This window comes from Capsella rubella, unplaced genomic scaffold (assembly GCF_000375325.1).
Source record: "Capsella rubella cultivar Monte Gargano unplaced genomic scaffold, Caprub1_0 scaffold_3, whole genome shotgun sequence".
Classification (NCBI taxonomy): Eukaryota; Viridiplantae; Streptophyta; class Magnoliopsida; order Brassicales; family Brassicaceae; genus Capsella; species Capsella rubella.
This window is the reverse complement of record NW_006238921.1, coordinates 1,562,239-1,579,594: the sequence shown is the minus strand read 5'-3', so window position 1 is coordinate 1,579,594 and position 17,356 is coordinate 1,562,239. Positions and strand designations below refer to the sequence as shown.

The following is a 17,356-nucleotide window of genomic DNA, read 5'->3' as shown; positions in this document are numbered from 1 at the left end:
GTTTCCACGTTACTTACAAAAAATTTGGGCCCCTTTGAAACGACGTTGGACGTAGACTGCAAAGAAGAAAGCCCGCAGAAAAAGAAAGAAACACAGAGAGAGAGGTCTCCATTTGTCAAAATAAGTTGATGAGATTGGATATGAAGACACACACGTATCCAAAACTTCCAACTAACCATCACATCAATCATCGTCATGATGCTGTGTTGTGGTCTTGTGGACCGATTTGAAAACCACAAAAGAAGTGACCTAACGATAACATCCTGAGTATGTCATCATACGAATATTGCCTTTATGTATTCTTAGTTTGTTTACCACTGTACGTAGCAAATCTGTTTTATCATATTAACCAACTTTACCAGATCTGTGCTCTTCTTATGTATACGCTTTGCCATATATGATATTATTATTTGTAAATTAAAGTATGCATGTTGGTATATCAATATACTTATCACTTATGGTTGACTTTCGAATTATATATATTCAGAGACGCAGAGAATACCGAAAAAGACGGAATTAGGCACGTTGATGTGAAAAGATGTAGAGGGAGAGACACCGAGTGTGAGTGGGTTTTGTCCTAAAACTTATAAGTCACAATAAGTCAGCTTTAGGCTTCAGTTTTAAGTATCTCCAGCTCCTTTAATTCTTCAAGCAGACACAAAACACACACACTTTTTCTCCGCATCTCTCGGATCTCTAAATTCAAATAGCTGCGTTTCAGCTTTGATGTTGAGAAACAAACTCATGAATCTCTTCAACTTTTGCTGGAGATATCAGAGAGGAGCAAATCCGAGGTTTCCATCGATATATAAAGGCATATCTCTTCTTACCTGGTAATAGTTAATGTTTTTTTCCTTCACCTATCAATCACGTTAAGACCGTTTTGTTCTGTTTGGTTCCCTACAAAATGTGATTAGAGCTAGATATTCGATTTACACTTTGCTCTGTTTTATCTGATCAAGATTAGAAAAAATCACTGGAAAACATTAGCTCTTTGGTTGAAAAGTAGAAATGGGGAGATCATGTTTGCCGAGATGGCGATTAGGAAGACTAATGGCAGGATTACAAGTGATCTTAGGGTTAACAGTGATCACTGTGAGCTTCTCATGTCTCTATAGATTCCATTCCGCGGGTTACTTCTTGCACAACGACGACATCTGTCGCAATATTTACACAATCAAAGAAGTCAGCAACGAAGGATTCGATCTGAAGGCGCTGCACGATCGTGTTGATGAAGTACTAGAAAAGATGGACAGCTTGTACGAGAAGCTAGAGAAGACGGTAAAAGAGATGGAGAAGAGCAAAGACGGAAGCAAAAAGGAGATCAAGAAGTTTCTTGAAGATGAAGTGATGAAGCCATTTTATTATGCTCATATCGGATTAAGGCAAATCCGGTTACCAAAACCCGAAGGAATCAGAAACACAACGGAAAAGGAAGAGCCTTTGATCAATAAATTTCTCATTGAGGAGATAAGGAAGTACATCACACCCAAGGATAACCGGGTTGGGAAGATAAACATGTTTGGAACTGAGAGAGTTTACAACACTATTGGTCATACTTGTGTCTTGATGAAGATGGAGCTAGAGAAGTATATGGATTATGATGTTGGAGCATATTGCGATGATGATTGGAATTTAGCACAGAAGTTGATACTTGGCGGGTGTGATCCGTTACCTAGAAGACGATGCTTGACAAGAGCATCGATGACTTACCAGAAACCTTATCCGATCAATGAGTCATTGTGGAAGCTACCTGATGATAGAAACGTAAGATGGGGAAATTACCAATGCAGGAATTTCGCGTGTTTGTCAAGCAAGAACCCGAAAAGGGGTTACACGAAATGCAGTGGATGTTTTGAGATGGAGAAAGAGAGTGATAAATGGGTCAAGAACAGTACTTTGTTAGTCGATTTCATGATTAAAGATGTTCTGAGAGCAAAGCCAGGTGAGATTAGGATTGGACTGGATTATGGTGTTGGGACAGGGACATTTGCAGCAAGAATGAGAGAGAAGAATGTGACTATTGTCACAACTGCTTTGAATTTGGGAGCACCTTTTAATGAGATGATTGCTTTGAGAGGTTTGATCCCACTGTACATCTCCTTGAACCAGAGGCTACCATTCTTCGACAATACAATGGACATGATTCACACTGCCGGGTTAATGGATGGTTGGATCGATCTTCTTCTGATGGATTTTGTGCTATATGACTGGGATCGAGTGCTGAGACCGGGTGGTTTACTGTGGATTGACAGATTCTTCTGTAAAAAGAAGGATCTTGATGATTATATGTACATGTTCCTGCAGTTTAGGTACAAGAAACACAAGTGGGCTATTTCACCTAAATCAAAGGATGAGGTTTATCTCTCTGCATTGTTAGAGAAACCTCCTCGTGCAATTTAAGGAAAATAATATAAAGTTTAAGCTTCAACGTTTGTAATTGACATTCTTACTCTTTTGATTGTGTAAACTGTAAAACCTTGTTTTAAATTTGAATACAAAGAGATTTTCAGCTCTGTTTCACTTTACTCGATAACTTAATTTGAGACTACTTTTATACATTGAAAGTGGCCAAAAGTAGGATAATGGGCATCTTAGCGGATTCTAAACGACATTGATGGAGAACTATAATATAAGCATAAACATCAGTTTAAGTTACAGAACCAGTGGTTCACTACCAAAAGTCTCTGAATAAGCCAAAAACTTGTTCAGCAACTAAAATACCTCTGGTCAAGCTGTTATCTTGAAACCGTGAACTTCTAATACCATTTTCTCAGGTGAAGGTGTCATCATCTACTCTATTTTAAAGGCGACTAGACTTACCTAAAGAAGTATCAAAACAAACGAAAACTTGACCTCAAGGAGTTGGCTTTTCAAGTAGGTACAAGGGCCAGGATCTGAGTCTTGATCTGTCCCATGCACGTTTGGATTTCTCTATAGATCGGTAGGTTCTGGGGGCATCGTGGCTGCAAGCTTGTGATTGCTGCGTCTATAAGCTGTGCCACATCAGCTGGAGGATACTGTCTCTCCGTGCACATCTGTGAGTCACGAAAAAGCAAAGCTCAATGTACTATGAAGCTGCAGTCTCATTCAGATATAGGAGGATCTAAGCTAAGGTTTTAAACTTCCCGAGCTAATTTCAATACATGAAAAAGATAGGGATTACTAAAGCCTCGGTTTAGTACCAAAAATACCAAAAACAACTCTAAACTTAGTATTAGAGATTCATAAAGGCCCTTAGATGATCTCGTTGGGTATCCAGTCATTCTAAGCAATTTCCTAATTACCTGAATCATGAGCCAAGTGGCAACACAGGAGGTGATTAGGTCTGAACCATCTTGTGAGTTAAAATCGTTGTTAGCCATAGTCTCTGATGTGTCCGAGGGAGATGGGTTTTGATGGTGCTCTATGTTGCCATTTACATGTTCATGATGTTTGAACCTAAAGCCACGTAATGGCTGATGTTTGCCAATCAAGTCTAAGGCTTCTTGGATCATTTTGTTTGCATCTTCTCCTTCCTTCACAGATGATGCAGCCTAGAAACCGTAGAGTGACTATTACTGCAAAACATATGTATGTTGAAGAATATAAGAAAGGGGCTGAGCGGATACCTTTATAGCTGCATCCACCATTGCTTGCGCTCTTGTCTTTGAACCCTTAACAATTTCCAGCATCTCTGGCTCCATTTCCTGTCACACAGGACACGTATAAGTTATTCCAGTTAATCAGAAGGCATAAATTCCTTGGGAACTTCAAAGATCTATAATTACCAATATGGGAAATAGAACATCACTATCCATTACCTTTTCATCTGAAGCATGCTGTAGTGCAAGTGCTCGTTGAATCTCAGCTTCTCTTGCTTTGTTATAAGTTGTGATATATGAATGATTAGTCTGCTGTGGACTACTAGTGTTGGTTGATACTTTACCATGCAGAATGGGAGCAATTATATCACCCTGTAAAGAATTTAATGCTTTAGGCATAACATGAACATGTACAGGAAGATCTAAGAAGGTTTAAAGGCTCTAACAGATATATGTCGATCTTTCCCTACCTGATTCAGAGGAGGGTTCATGGAAAAGCTGACGTTTTCAAGTCCGCAAGGAGGGAATATCACAGACACACCAATGTTTGAATTCCCGCTTAACTGTGCTTCTTTCTTCATAGATAAGCACTTATCAATTTGCCTCCTTAGACCCTCTGGCATGTATTCAAGAGGATTTAAAGGCATGCAATCAATGTCCTGTCACAAAAGGAGATGATCAAATCACTGGGACCTTATTTTAGCTACAAATCATAATAGTTGAAATGTGTGAATAAACTAATATAATATTTGAATTACCATAACCAACTCGACGCCCAAGTCATCGAACAGAACATTGCATTTGTTATGGTCAACAGTGAGAATTTTCCCATCATGAATCTCTCGTGTTTTGGGATGGATGGCAATGACTCTGTTCCCAACTGATAACGGCCGAGCCAAATCTGTAGGAAGCCCTTCCCTAGCACCTGTTCGAAGCTCTGTATAATGCTTTCGCACCGATTCGCGGTACTGTTTAAGTTTCTCCCGCTCTTCCTGTAAAAATCTCTCAGAGAATCTTCTGGGTCTACCAAGAGAACTGCAAAAACAGAAAGAGCAACCAATTACAATCTACTTGTATTTTCTGGCAGCATTTCAATAACCTTGAACAAACCTTTTAATGACACTCCATTCAAGACGAGTAAGTCTTGGAATGTGACCAAGTCCCACATGATTTAGGTAATCGACAAACTCCATCTTTGCAAACCAGGGATGGTCGATAGCACTATAGAACCATTCAAATATGCACCTTCTACGTGCCAAGGGATACGACAGAGCAGTAGACATCTTATCCTGAAATTGAAAAAAAAAATTATATTGATGTACCAGGTCCATATATGAAATGTGTGTAAGAAAAGTGAAGTTAGAGGGTGCACCTTTAATAACAACTCCTGTTCTGAAAGAGATCTGGAACTACGTGAAGCTTTATGAATGGTTTCAGAAGATTTAGCCCTTTCTTGTAAGCTTTTCTTCAGACTCTTTTTACGCTTGTTTGGAGGTTTCTGAGATACACTGGCTGGACAAGAATCAGAAACTTGTTTAGTTGACGCTACTACATCCATCTCGGGTCTGTTCTTATCGCTTGTTGTAGTAAATTCGTCCAACGTCTTAGCAGTTTTCAACTGTTTTGACTGAGCTGGACCTTGACCAACACGTTTTGTTCTAACCAAAGACTTCATATTATTCTCATCCTGAGACAATTCCTGCAACACAATAAACCAAATTGTATGAGGAACGCACAAATTTTGAATACTTGATATGCATTGTTAGTAAAGATCTTGAACTTGTTTCAAAGGATAGAAAACAGAGATCACAGAATTCAACTACGGTTAACATTTTCATGTACAAAGAAACAATGTAAGACTTGAACGCGCTTCAACTAATTCAACATACATAGAGAGTACCTTCTTGTTTGTGATTTTTTTCTGACTAACATCGGCTGGAGCTTCATCCCCCAGAACCTGAAAATTGAAACCAATTCACATATACAGCTAGAGGCCAAGACGAAAGTGCACAGAAAAGTTAAAAGAACTATCTTTCTAACCTTTGGAATGCGTTTTCTTCTTAAACTGCCACTAGTTTGGGGTTGTAGCTTCCCTGTGGGTACAACATCACAATCAGTGGATGCCTGCCTTGAAGGTTTTGGCTTTCTCTTGTTAGCATTCTCACCAGAAGAGATTGCATGAAGGAGACTATCATCATCTGGTTCTGCATTTGCTTTTTCCCCATTACTGCTAGAGGGCGTAGCTTCTGGTGTACTAGATCTCTCGTCCATGTTGTATTCTGTTCTTTCTTCCTTCAACCGAGCAGATGATTCTGGACCCAATGCAATATAGTTAACTTAACAAATCCAGGCAGGTAAAGGCCCTAATACGAACAATGAAAGCTGCAGAATTAACCCAATCTACATACTCAACGAGAAAAAATCTAGAAAAACCAGAAGTATTAGGTACATTCAGGCGCCATGGTTTAAGTTACAAGAAAAAGCAAACAAAGCTCACCTGATTCCATCAAAGTCGCTGGAATCATTGAAGCTGACAATTCGGCCAATGCTTGCAGAGCATCAAATTCATCTACACAGGAAAAGACTGGCAATAAGTTTAAGATCACTATATGTTTTTAGCAGAACATGAAGATAGTTAGTTTAAATGGACAATGCAGAAAAGATAAATAATCAAATCTCACAACAGTAGAGCTTGTAACGAAAAATGAGTTAACGGGACGGCTATAAGAGATGATAAATATTTCTAACATAACATTGGACCTTCGAAATGAAAATCAGGTTCAAGTTAAATCTATTATTGACTGTTACCTCCGGAAGTAAGTTTGTTATCTCTTTTCTTTGCACTGTGTGATAAATATTTCCCTCTTGAGGCTTCCATAGCTGCCTTTCGTCTCTGTGATTTAATTCTGAGTCCCTCTGTGGCACTGCATGCTTCTCCATTGTCATCAGAAACATTACCTTCTGCTTCTTCAACTTCGACTTTCACCCTTTTCTTGTAGAATCTTTTCCCCTTCCGTGCAGCTTCCAATTCGCTAACCCCTTCCATATCCCCCAACAAGGCAGTATCTTTATCAGATTCAAGCTTCCTTTCTTGGCTACTTCCCACCCACTCCTCGAAAACGGAGTTGTCGCAGTGCTTTGATTGAGATTTTCTAGTTCGCGACTAGCAAAAGGACAAAGTTGAATAGAAGCAAGTTTACACAGAGAATTACATAAAAGATAGCTGCTTGAAAATGTTCTAAAGCTCGAGAGATACCATATTCCCCCAGCTTTTTATTGGTGAGCTAGCGTTAAGCTCTGTTCTTCTATTTGGTGATTCAGAAACTTTTGAAGACCCACCTCTTCTCGATGCATCTGTTAATGCTAACGCTAAAAAATGTGCTACATCATCATTGGCATCGAATTGCTTCCTAGCTCTTTTATTTGGTGGAGTGAAGCATTCTCTATCATCCCTCATATATGAATTTTGTACAGGAACCCGTGGTGTACGTTTTCCAGTGGCATGTCGCTGAGTTCCTACAGGAAGTAAGAAATAAATTTACACATTCTTGAAAGAAGTGGTTTACAGGTACTAGACAGGTGGATATTAATTCCTGGACTATACAGAGTCAATAACAAATACAAAACAGGTAATCAACTTCCTCACCAGCTTAAATGATATAATGAGGGAGAAAATCATATAATGATGATTTGACTTAGCTTCTTCAGACAAGAATAAAATTTAGAAGACTGATGAGTTAACACAGCGTAACTCTTTACCATTAGCTCGTGCTTGCTTCAAAAACGTGAGGCATCCATCTGTTGAAGCAACTCCATGTTTTATATCAACTTCCTCCCGAGAATCGCTAAGCTGAGGTTTAGCACGTTTGCGCTTTTGTTGTTTCCTTGGTACTTCTGAAGCATCATGGCCTTCTCCTTCACTGCCACTCCCTTCCTAGAAGAAATACCATACAAATGGTTACAATCCTGTCCACATAACTTATTAACATACAAATTGACCCAACAGATAGACCACATAGGGTACACAAAACTCAAAGTTTTATATGTTGTCAGTGTTACTCTCTACACACGTTAACAATTTAAGTGTTTTCACCAACCAACCACGAAATTTCATTTTTCATCTACTGGCAGAGCATTTCACATAATATCTCTTGTGCGGAAGCCCTAATAAAATAGATTTCTCACCATGACACTGTAGTGATCTGTCATCATTGCAATCAGGCCAGCTACAGAGGCAGTTCCCTCGGGAAGAGATAAATATGCCTGGAAGAACAAGCAAATCTTAAAGTTATGTAGGTTTTAAAAAAAATCAATTAAAGCTTGGAAAAGAAACTTGCCACATCGATACTAAGTAAAACCGAAACATAGCATGTCCTTACTCATACCCGATTCATATTAAATAGAGCTTCAACCATGTCAATTGACCTGCTATTCCGAACCGCAGCAGCAACCTGTACAAAAATTAGTCTTAAGAACTCTGATGCCACTGAAACTCAGATAAACATATGTGAGTGAAACAGTTATATACCTTTTTCCACTCATGCCCGTGCTTCCGATAAGCGTCATAGAAACGCTCAAGTTCTACTCTGGTCCACTGAGGTCCCAGCTTGTCAGACAATTTCTTCTTCTACGATGAGCAAAGAAAGCTTAGTTATAATAATACATAAGAGTAAGCATGTCATTAAACTTTACAGAATTAAAGACACGATTTTACTCACACGCTGCTTATTTTTTCTGGAGCTCCCAGCATCTTTTCCTGGGGAACTTTCATTCGTGAAACGCTTGTTCACACTCCTCGACTTTCGAACCGGCGCCATTTTGCAGGTCTCTCTGCACACGAATTTCAAATATTTAGAAACCAATAATGCAATTGTTATTATAAAAAAAAAGACAAACTTTAAACTGGTATGGACAAGAAGGCACGACACTAAATTAAGAAGCAGATTTGGCTTCCCGACAAACTATGAATTGCAATTTCTGCCAGGGGGGCAAAAAAATCAAGAGATCGGCTTTGAGCTAAGAGAAAAATCAAACCTTTAAACTTTAAAACAAGAGCGTACAACCAATTCTTGGATCAGACAAAAAAGCAGTGTTGGGGAAGATAAACAGCTGCAGTAATCGAGGAGACGGGAGGAAAATAACGAAAAATCAGAATCGGAATTAACTTCGGGTTTTCAGAAATTCAGGAATTAATTACCAACAGCGACGAAATACAAAAAAAAAAAAAAAAAAAATCACTCACAAAGGAAACAAAAAGTCAGAAACTCGAATCCAAATTTAAGTGAAAATGTATTTAAATTTGAGAGAGAAGAACACACAGAATCAAATCGAAACTTCCATCGCTTAACCCAAAATAAAACGCAGACTCCCACAAATCTGAAACTGAAAACAAAAATTTGAAAAAAAAAAGAAAACTTTCAATCGAGTGAGCTGAGCTTCCAAAAACCAATTAAACCCCAGTTGAGGAGAACAAAAGGAACTCGATTCAAAAACCAAGTCACTTACTAACACATAACAAGTGTAGAGAAATTCCAAATTTTTTCCGGGAAAATTTAGAAACCAAAACGAAAGAAAATTTGAAACGGAAAAAAAGGAAAACCCTTTAAAAACCCTAATCGAAGCAGATCCACTCACCAATTAGGGGACTTGAAGAGTGAAATAGATAACCAAAACAAAGGGGTTGGTCGGAGGTGAGAGGTAGAGATAGAGAAAGGTCGAGCCTTTACTTTCAAAAACAAAAGAGAGAGAGAGAAATCGATTAGAGAAAATTTAAAAAGAAGGGTTTTAGAGAGAGAAGTGAACTGAGGAAGAAGAAATTAAAAAAGAAAACAAAAAAAAAAAGAGAGAAGAGAGAGAGAGAGAGATAGAGGAATGAGAAAAATGAGAAAGAGGTGTGTCGTGTGTGTGTGTGGGTGTCTAGTGTTGCCGCGAAACTTGAATACACAAGGACGTCTTCAGCCAATCGCCTTTCTCGATTTGTCACTTTTTTTCCTTTTTTTTTTCTTCAAGTATCACAAGCTCGTGCATGTGCGATCTTGAACGTCCACGTGGATTGTAATGATGTTTTACATCGTTCGATTGCTTCAGTTTCACTTGTTGTGGATTCTGGGATCGGCAGCAGAGGATCATATTTGAAAATAGTATTGGAAAAAAAAAACAAATTTGAAGATCTCTCTATAATAACTCATCAAATCTCCAAAAACGACAACCCATTAGATATACTTTTTATACTTAAACGGGCGAATCGGCTACATCTGATCCCATATTGGGCTTAAGTACAAAGCCCAAATAAGAAGCCATAACATATTATAGCCCTCAAAGTTATGAAAGAAAGAGACGGGCGACGGCGAAGATCCGACCGGGTTGTACGACCCGAATAGTCACGTCGATTAAGAACTCGCCAAGGAATCAGTAGTTTCAATTGAGACTAGTTCAGAGACACCCCAACTTTTCACAAATCCCCTCTCTCACAGCTTTTAAAAATAATTTATGAAGTGGAGTACTCGGAGTATTTTTTCTTTTTGTAGTTGATTTGGTAAATTAGAACTGGGAAAAGTGGAAACTTCCTTAGCAACAGAGAAAGTTGGTCTAATGGACAAGTTTGACGCAAGTGGCACAAATTATTGGCTATAGAGAGAGAGTTAGGTAGGGGATGGACAAGTCTACTCCGATAGCTTTTAGCAATTGAGTTGAGTTATATTTTCTCTGTCTTTAAAGAAAGAGAGACCAGACCGAGAAGCCAGCCACCATAGTGGTTACAAAACAAACTACAAAAATGCTGATTCCAGGCCCTTGTAGTATTATTTTCTTTCTCCTGGGTTCCCTCCTTCTTCACACTCTTGCATCATCTACTACCAGGATACACTATTGCCGCCATGACCAAAGGGATGCTCTCCTCGAGTTCAAGCACGAGTTTCCGGAGGCAAATGAATCGAAGCCAAGTCCATCGTTAAGTTCATGGAACAAGAGTAGCGATTGCTGTCTTTGGGAGGGTGTCACGTGCGATGCTAGATCTGCCGAGGTGATTTCACTTGACCTTAGTAATGTCCTTCTCAACAACACTTTGAAACCAAATAGTGGTCTTTTCAAGCTCCAACAACTTAAGAACCTTACTCTTAGCGATTGCCATCTCTATGGAGAGATTACTTCTTCAATAGGAAACCTTTCTCGTCTCACCCATCTTGACCTTTCGAGTAATCAACTGACAGGTGAAGTTCTGGCTTCGATCAGCAACCTAAACCAACTAAGATACCTTTTACTTTCCGATAACAGTTTTAGTGGTGATATTCCTACTTCATTTGCCAATTTCACTAAGCTCTCTAGTTTAGACTTCTCAACCAACCTATTCACATTGGAAAATTTCCCTTTCGTGCTAGCAAACCTGACCAGCTTGTCCTCCTTAAACATTGCCTCTAATCACGTTAAATCCGCGCTTCCATCTGATATAAGTGGACTCCACAACTTGGAATATTTTGTTGTGCGTGAGAATTCGTTTTTCGGAACTTTTCCTACATCTTTGTTCACCATTCCTTCGTTGAAATATGTTTTTTTGGAAGGAAACCAGTTCATGGGACCTATAAAGTTTGGGAATGTATCTTCATCGTCTAGGCTTTCGGAGCTATACCTTGCTCATAACAAATTTGATGGGCCAATCCCTGAATCTATATCTGAGTTTCAGAGTCTCATAGTATTAGACATAAGCCACAACAACTTAGTAGGGACAATTCCCACTTCTATATCAAAGTTAGTCAACCTCCAGCATCTTAGTCTTTCGGACAATAAGTTAGAAGGCCATGTACCAGGTTACTTATGGGGACTGATGACAGTGACACTTTCCCACAATTCTTTCAACAGTTTTGGAAAGCCGTCGTCACTGGGACGAGAATCACTGTTTGAGTTGGATCTTGGTTCGAATTCACTTGGAGGACCATTTCCGCAATGGATCTGCAAGCAAAGGTTCTTAAAGTTCTTGGATTTGTCCAACAATCTCTTCAACGGCTCAATACCTCCTTGTTTGAAAAATTCCACTTATTGGCTTAAAGGGCTAGTTCTGCGCAACAACAGCTTCAGCGGGGTTCTTCCGGACGTGTTTGTCAATGCTACCATGTTACTATCACTTGACGTTAGCTTCAACCGTTTGGAGGGAAAGCTTCCAAGATCGCTAATGAATTGCACTGGTATTGAACTTGTGAATGTGGGCAGCAACAGAATCAATGACACTTTTCCATCCTGGTTGGCTTCTCTACCATCATTACGTGTCCTCATCCTCAGATCTAATGCGTTCTACGGGTCTTTATATCATGACCACAAATCCATTGGGTTTCAACATTTGAGATTCATCGATTTATCACAGAATGGTTTCAGTGGAACTCTGTCACCTTTGTATTTCTCCAATTGGCGTGAGATGGTGACATCAGTCGGCTCTGATCTAGGTACGGAGGATTTGTATATGGGCGAGGAAGGCCCCGAGTTCAGCCATAGTAATTCCATGACTATGATATATAAAGGAGTCGAGACTAAGTTCACAAAGATCCCATATTCCTTCAGAGCCATTGACTTCTCTGGAAACAGATTTTGTGGGAGCATACCTGAATCCATTGGTTTGTTGATGGAACTGCGTCTTCTCAATTTGTCAGGTAACGTATTCACAGGAAACATCCCTCCACCATTGGCAAATTTGACAAACCTCGAGACGTTAGACGTATCTCGGAATCAGCTGTCAGGTCACATTCCTCGAGATCTTGGTAGCCTTTCTTTTCTTTCGACCATGAACTTCTCCCACAACCTTCTCGAAGGTCCAGTTCCACAAGGCACACAGTTTCAAAGCCAAAACTGTTCTACATTCATGGACAACCTCAAGCTCACCGGTCTCGAAAAAATCTGTGGCGAAACTCATGTCCCGAGTTCTACACCTCGAGAATCCGAGGAATTGTCGGAACCAGAAGAACAAGTGATTAATTGGATAGCAGCAGCAATAGCATATGGACCTGGTGTGTTTTGTGGATTAGTTGTTGGACATATCTTTGCTTCACGCAAACACGAGTGGCTCATGGAAAAGTTCCGTCGAAACAAGCGCATAGTAGTCATAAAAAATGCTCGTTGAACACCATCATCTCTCACAATCTCATTGTGAAACATATATGTTTGTTATGAAATATGTCACGTATGTTGTACATATAAATTCTTTTTGTTTGTAATTTTCTACTTTCCGGTATTGTAATAAGTTGCTTTGGTGGTATCTGATCAGAAGATTATTTCATTTCATACTCCCAAAAGATTATTGCTTTTCTCACACGTCACTCTTGCTGCTGCCTTGTGTCGAATTGGATTTGGGAAATTCAAGAAGAAAAAGAAGAATGGACTAGTGTGAGGGTTGTTATGCAATTATCTTTAGTCATGCACATTCTTTAAGATTTAAAATAATATGGGGGCCGTTTTACAATTCTCCTTAAATATACACATTTATCTTCTCACAGTCATGTGTGATTCTCCTGCAATCGCCGGCGATGATTCCTCTAACTCTTTCTTCGCCGTCTCTGAATCGGCTCGTTTTGCTCTCCTCACGTTACTCTCACTCTCCCTTTCTCCGAAACTTCAAATCTCTCCCTTTGAGCCACCGGAAATTACCGTACATACCTCCTTTTGGCGTAAGGTGCCATGTCAGTAGCAGCAGTTCTTCGTCCTTCACGGCAAAGTCTTCTAAAGAGATTCGTAAAGCTCAAACCAAAGTAGTCGTTGACGAGAAGCTTAGCTCAATCCGGCGGGTGTTTTCTGATCCGGGTGTTGGAATCGATGCTTATATCGTACCTTCACAAGATGCACATCAGGTAAATTTTCTTTTAAAACTGTTCGTACATGAATTGCATTAAAATTAGAGAGTTTTCTTGTGATTACACACATTGGGATGTGAATGGGAAGTTATGGTAGATTCAAAACTCAGTTTCTTGATGCTTTTGCAATGTCTTTCAGTTTGCATCTTTCAACTGTTTCGAACTTGTAAATTGTGTTAGGAATTCATAAAATTAGCTTGCTCATATTTTCATCAAGATATGCGATTGGTTTTGCTATTTTGTTATTAGTAATATGTTGCTTTTTTTGGGGTTATTTGAGATGTTTCGATGAATTTTACATCATAGGAGCTTAAGATCTTGTGTCATAGAAAAGTCAAAATTTTATTTTCTGCTTCTAAATGTTTCCATAAACTGCCTGGGTGTTTCATGGCTTGAGTGTAATTTTTTTGGGTCATATTTGTACTAGAGCGAGTTCATCGCAGAGTGCTATGCGAGGAGGGCTTATATATCAGGATTTACTGGAAGTGCTGGTACCGCTGTTGTCACTAAGGATAAGGCAGCTCTATGGACAGATGGCCGCTATTTTCTTCAGGTTTTGTTCATATTCATCCTTTTGAAATCATTGATTTTCATCTTGTACATATATTTGAAAGCATTTGTGGGGTTTCTTATCTACATTCACTACAATGTATCAAAGGCGGAGAAGCAATTAAACTCTAGTTGGATTCTCATGCGGGCTGGTAATCCGGGAGTCCCTTCGGCAAGTGAATGGGTAGCTGATGTTTTGGCTCCTGGTGGAAGAGTTGGTATTGACCCTGTAAGCTACCATCAAACCTTCTAAATTGTCTTTTTTTTTCTTAGTATTCAATCTTAGATAGTTTCAGTACCCGCATTTGAGAAAGTCGTATTTCTTTCCTTTGTATCATTCTTGTCTTATGAACTTACATAAGAGCATTTGAAAAACTCTTAAAAAGTGAACCCGACTTTTGTATATGTGGCAAATAGTATAAATTATGTCATACTTGCCCAAAGCACTCCGCTGGAATTGGGTTGTGTTTGGGTAGCGAGAGAAGAGATACACTGTATTGTAGTTTGTGATTCGTATTTACAATGCTTTGGAATTTATGAAGGGAGCAGTTCCTTTTTTCCGCTGATGCTGCTGAGGAATTGAAGGAGGTTATAGCAAAGAAGAATCATGAGTTGGTTTACTTGTACAATGTAAACCTTGTGGATGAGATATGGAAGGACTCAAGGCCAAAGCCTCCAAGCAAACAAATAAGGATACATGACTTGAAGCATGCTGGTATAGATGTGGCCTCAAAATTGTTGTCTCTGAGGAATCAAATTATGGATGCTGGCGCATCTGCCATTGTGATATCCATGCTTGATGAGATTGCATGGGTGCTAAATCTGGTAATACTCTAGATAACCATTACCTCAGAATATGTTAGTTTTGTGCCACTAACCTCAGCTTAGTCTTCACTTAGGTCCCAATATATTGATTTCGTATTGTGCCTTTTTCTGATTACAGAGAGGGAGCGATGTTCCACATTCACCTGTAATGTATGCATATCTGATTGTAGAGGTTGACCAAGCCCAACTCTTCGTGAATAATTCTAAAGTAACGGCAGAGGTGAAAGATCATTTGAAAAACGCAGGGATAGAAGTTAGACCTTACGATTCCATTCTTCAAGAAATAGATAGGTACAAAATTGATTGTCAATGTCCATTTATAAGCTTCAGATAAAGTAATATGCCTCACTTTGAGTTTTCTCAGTCTGGCAGGACGTGGGGCTCAGCTCTTGATGGATCCTTCAACCCTCAACGTAGCAATCATTAGTACGTACAAATCTGCGTGTGAAAGATATTCGAGAAAATCTGAAAGCGAGGGAAAACCTAAGACAAAGTTTACTGATAGCTCCAGCGGAGATATACCGAATTCCTCTGGCATTTACATGCAATCTCCTATTTCTTGGGCAAAAGCCATTAAAAATGATGCCGAGCTACAGGGAATGAAGAACTCTCACTTGAGGTAAAGAACCCCGTTGTAATACCATGTTTTCCTAATCCAACCACTTTTAGAGTATTCAAGTTTCATCTGGCAGATTTTGGTTTGTTTTGTACTTTCTATATGGGAAAATGCTGCTGCTCTTAGCTCACTTTAGGAAAATTTTGGTTTCTTTTTTCTTTTTTTATGTGAAATGTCTTTGGCTCACCTCTTATTTTATGCAGAGATGCTGCTGCTCTAGCTCATTTCTGGGCTTGGCTGGAAAAAGAAGTGCATACTAATGCGAACCTAACAGAGGTCGATGTGGCAGACAGGCTTCTTGAATTTCGTTCACTGCAAGATGGATTTATGGATACAAGCTTTGATACAATAAGTGGTATGATTATTGTCATCCTTGTTGCTGGATTGCTTCTTCATCCCACATAGTCGATATACACTCAGTGAGTGATATGCATTCCTTTCCTCAAATTACTCCTGCAGGTTCCGGTGCAAATGGTGCTATTATACATTATAAACCCGAGCCAGAGAGCTGCAGTCGCGTAGACCCTCAAAAACTTTTCTTGCTGGATAGTGGCGCTCAATATGTTGATGGAACAACAGACATCACTAGAACAGTACATTTTAGTGAACCTTCTGCCCGAGAGAAAGAATGTTTCACTCGAGTTTTGCAGGTGGGGGATTTGGCTCCTCTTTCCCCATCATTTTTATGACCATTGATTACCTATCTTGAACAGACAAACCTGTGCAGGTTGCTTTGTCTAATTGGTCTTTTGGTTGTAGGGTCATATAGCTCTTGATCAAGCAGTGTTCCCAGAAGGTACTCCTGGTTTTGTATTGGATGGGTTTGCACGCTCTTCTCTCTGGAAAATTGGACTTGATTACCGCCATGGTACTCTATTCTACCTTTCCACCTTTCTTTATAACAACTTTTTTGGTAAGGAACTCATGGTGATCTGATATTTTGTCTGCTTAACAGGGACAGGACACGGCGTAGGTGCTGCACTCAATGTGCATGAAGGTCCTCAAAGTATTAGCTTTCGGTATGGAAACATGACCCCTCTTCAGAATGGCATGATAGTAAGCAACGAACCTGGATATTATGAAGACCATGCATTTGGAATCCGAATTGAGGTGTGACTTACAGTCCATGAGAATCTTTACAATACATATAAGTTTAGGGTAACAATAGTATTGTCTGCTATTACAGAATCTCCTTCATGTGAAAGATGCTGAAACACCAAACCGCTTTGGTGGGGCTACATACCTTGGATTTGAGAAGCTTACATTCTTCCCTATTCAGGTACTCTCATTCATCTGGTCAGAGGAGCCTTTTGCTTTTCTTTAGCTTTTGATCTCACACACTTCTTACTTACCAAACTATGCAGTTAAAAATGGTTGATGTTTCTTTGCTATCTGATACTGAGATTGAATGGCTTAATAGTTACCACACGGAAGTCTGGGAAAAGGTTAGTCAACATAACTACTTTTGGCTTACCTTCTCCAAAGCCAAGAAAATGAGTCTAAGCTACAAGGCCTGCGTGTGCCTTCAAAGCAATGCTATGAACACCTAAAGGAAACATAGCTTTGATTATTTTCTTACTGTAATAGATCAAAGTCTTTTTACATATAGCTGCAGTTGTTTGAACCGGGTAATATTTCCTTGGCAGGTCTCACCATTATTGGAAGGTTCTACTACTCAGCAGTGGCTCTGGAACAACACAAGACCGTTAGCCAAACCGTGATTAGAACCGCCAAGTGTTATTTCTACTTGCAAACTTAAGACTTGATCTACCAAAACTACTCCTTTTATTTGATCGTGCGTGTAAATTACAAACAGAGAATATGATCCAGCGTATTTCCTGTATTTTACAAAAAAGTTCAAAAATTAAAATAAACAGCAAGGAGAAAGAGACTCGTGACAAAGATTCAAAGGATAAAGAAGAAGACTACTAACTACCAAGTCTTGTTGGATA

The 17,356-nt window shown here is 39.3% G+C and overlaps 4 protein-coding genes across 6 annotated transcripts; 3 read left to right on the top strand and 1 right to left on the bottom strand.

Moving 5' to 3' along the window:
• Window positions 1-663: 663 nt before the first annotated feature.
• On the top strand, window positions 664-2,515 carry LOC17893875. Its single transcript, XM_006299133.2, has 2 exons — window positions 664-833; window positions 963-2,515. The coding sequence occupies exon 2, from the start codon at window positions 1,012-1,014 to the stop codon at window positions 2,401-2,403; it is 1,392 nt and encodes a 463-aa protein (XP_006299195.1). The 5' UTR covers window positions 664-833; window positions 963-1,011; the 3' UTR covers window positions 2,404-2,515.
• An 87-nt stretch (window positions 2,516-2,602) lies between these two features.
• Window positions 2,603-9,386, bottom strand: LOC17893569 (protein ALWAYS EARLY 2). Of its 3 annotated transcripts, XM_006296824.2 has the most exons (20): window positions 9,219-9,386; window positions 8,619-8,693; window positions 8,303-8,414; window positions 8,113-8,211; window positions 7,970-8,035; window positions 7,770-7,847; window positions 7,344-7,518; window positions 6,841-7,100; window positions 6,393-6,747; window positions 6,082-6,153; window positions 5,625-5,896; window positions 5,485-5,541; window positions 4,957-5,283; window positions 4,695-4,873; window positions 4,343-4,619; window positions 4,055-4,243; window positions 3,804-3,956; window positions 3,612-3,689; window positions 3,288-3,536; window positions 2,603-3,038 (listed from the first exon to the last, which is right to left on the bottom strand). In XM_006296824.2, exons 3-20 carry the CDS (start codon window positions 8,399-8,401, stop codon window positions 2,874-2,876), a joined length of 3,150 nt encoding a protein of 1,049 aa, XP_006296886.1. In that variant the 5' UTR covers window positions 8,402-8,414; window positions 8,619-8,693; window positions 9,219-9,386; the 3' UTR covers window positions 2,603-2,873. The 3 variants fall into 3 exon arrangements, with proteins under 3 accessions (XP_006296886.1, XP_006296887.1, XP_023642732.1); XM_006296825.2 differs by lacking the exon at window positions 8,619-8,693; XM_023786964.1 differs by lacking the exon at window positions 8,619-8,693 and having other exon boundaries at window positions 8,113-8,208.
• An 838-nt stretch (window positions 9,387-10,224) lies between these two features.
• Window positions 10,225-12,813, top strand: LOC17890936 (receptor like protein 30). The gene has a single exon (XM_006299576.2). It carries the CDS (start codon window positions 10,360-10,362, stop codon window positions 12,685-12,687), a length of 2,328 nt encoding a protein of 775 aa, XP_006299638.1. The 5' UTR covers window positions 10,225-10,359; the 3' UTR covers window positions 12,688-12,813.
• Window positions 12,814-13,063: 250 nt separating this feature from the next.
• LOC17891504 (probable Xaa-Pro aminopeptidase P) lies at window positions 13,064-17,247 on the top strand. Its single transcript, XM_006299114.2, has 13 exons — window positions 13,064-13,411; window positions 13,842-13,967; window positions 14,073-14,192; window positions 14,513-14,788; window positions 14,907-15,079; window positions 15,153-15,407; window positions 15,608-15,759; window positions 15,864-16,054; window positions 16,164-16,272; window positions 16,360-16,514; window positions 16,591-16,683; window positions 16,769-16,849; window positions 17,051-17,247. The coding sequence occupies exons 1-13, from the start codon at window positions 13,091-13,093 to the stop codon at window positions 17,123-17,125; spliced, it is 2,127 nt and encodes a 708-aa protein (XP_006299176.1). The 5' UTR covers window positions 13,064-13,090; the 3' UTR covers window positions 17,126-17,247.
• The last annotated feature ends 109 nt before the right edge of the window (window positions 17,248-17,356 follow it).

Bases quoted from the DNA above. Each gene is read 5' to 3' on its own strand.
- LOC17890936 (XM_006299576.2), top strand. From the start codon at position 10,360: ATGCTGATTCCAGGCCCTTGTAGTATTATTTTCTTTCTCCTGGGTTCC.
- LOC17893569 (XM_006296824.2), bottom strand. From the start codon at position 8,401: ATGGCGCCGGTTCGAAAGTCGAGGAGTGTGAACAAGCGTTTCACGAAT. The intron at 8,212-8,302 runs GTGAGTAAAATC...TGCTCATCGTAG, and splicing joins CCAGAAAAAATAAGCAGCGT to AAGAAGAAATTGTCTGACAA. The intron at 6,154-6,392 runs GTAACAGTCAAT...TTTCCTGTGTAG, and splicing joins TAACAAACTTACTTCCGGAG to ATGAATTTGATGCTCTGCAA.
- LOC17891504 (XM_006299114.2), top strand. From the start codon at position 13,091: ATGATTCCTCTAACTCTTTCTTCGCCGTCTCTGAATCGGCTCGTTTTG. The intron at 15,408-15,607 runs GTAAAGAACCCC...TATTTTATGCAG, and splicing joins ATGAAGAACTCTCACTTGAG to AGATGCTGCTGCTCTAGCTC. The intron at 16,273-16,359 runs GTACTCTATTCT...TCTGCTTAACAG, and splicing joins TGGACTTGATTACCGCCATG to GGACAGGACACGGCGTAGGT.
- LOC17893875 (XM_006299133.2), top strand. From the start codon at position 1,012: ATGGGGAGATCATGTTTGCCGAGATGGCGATTAGGAAGACTAATGGCA.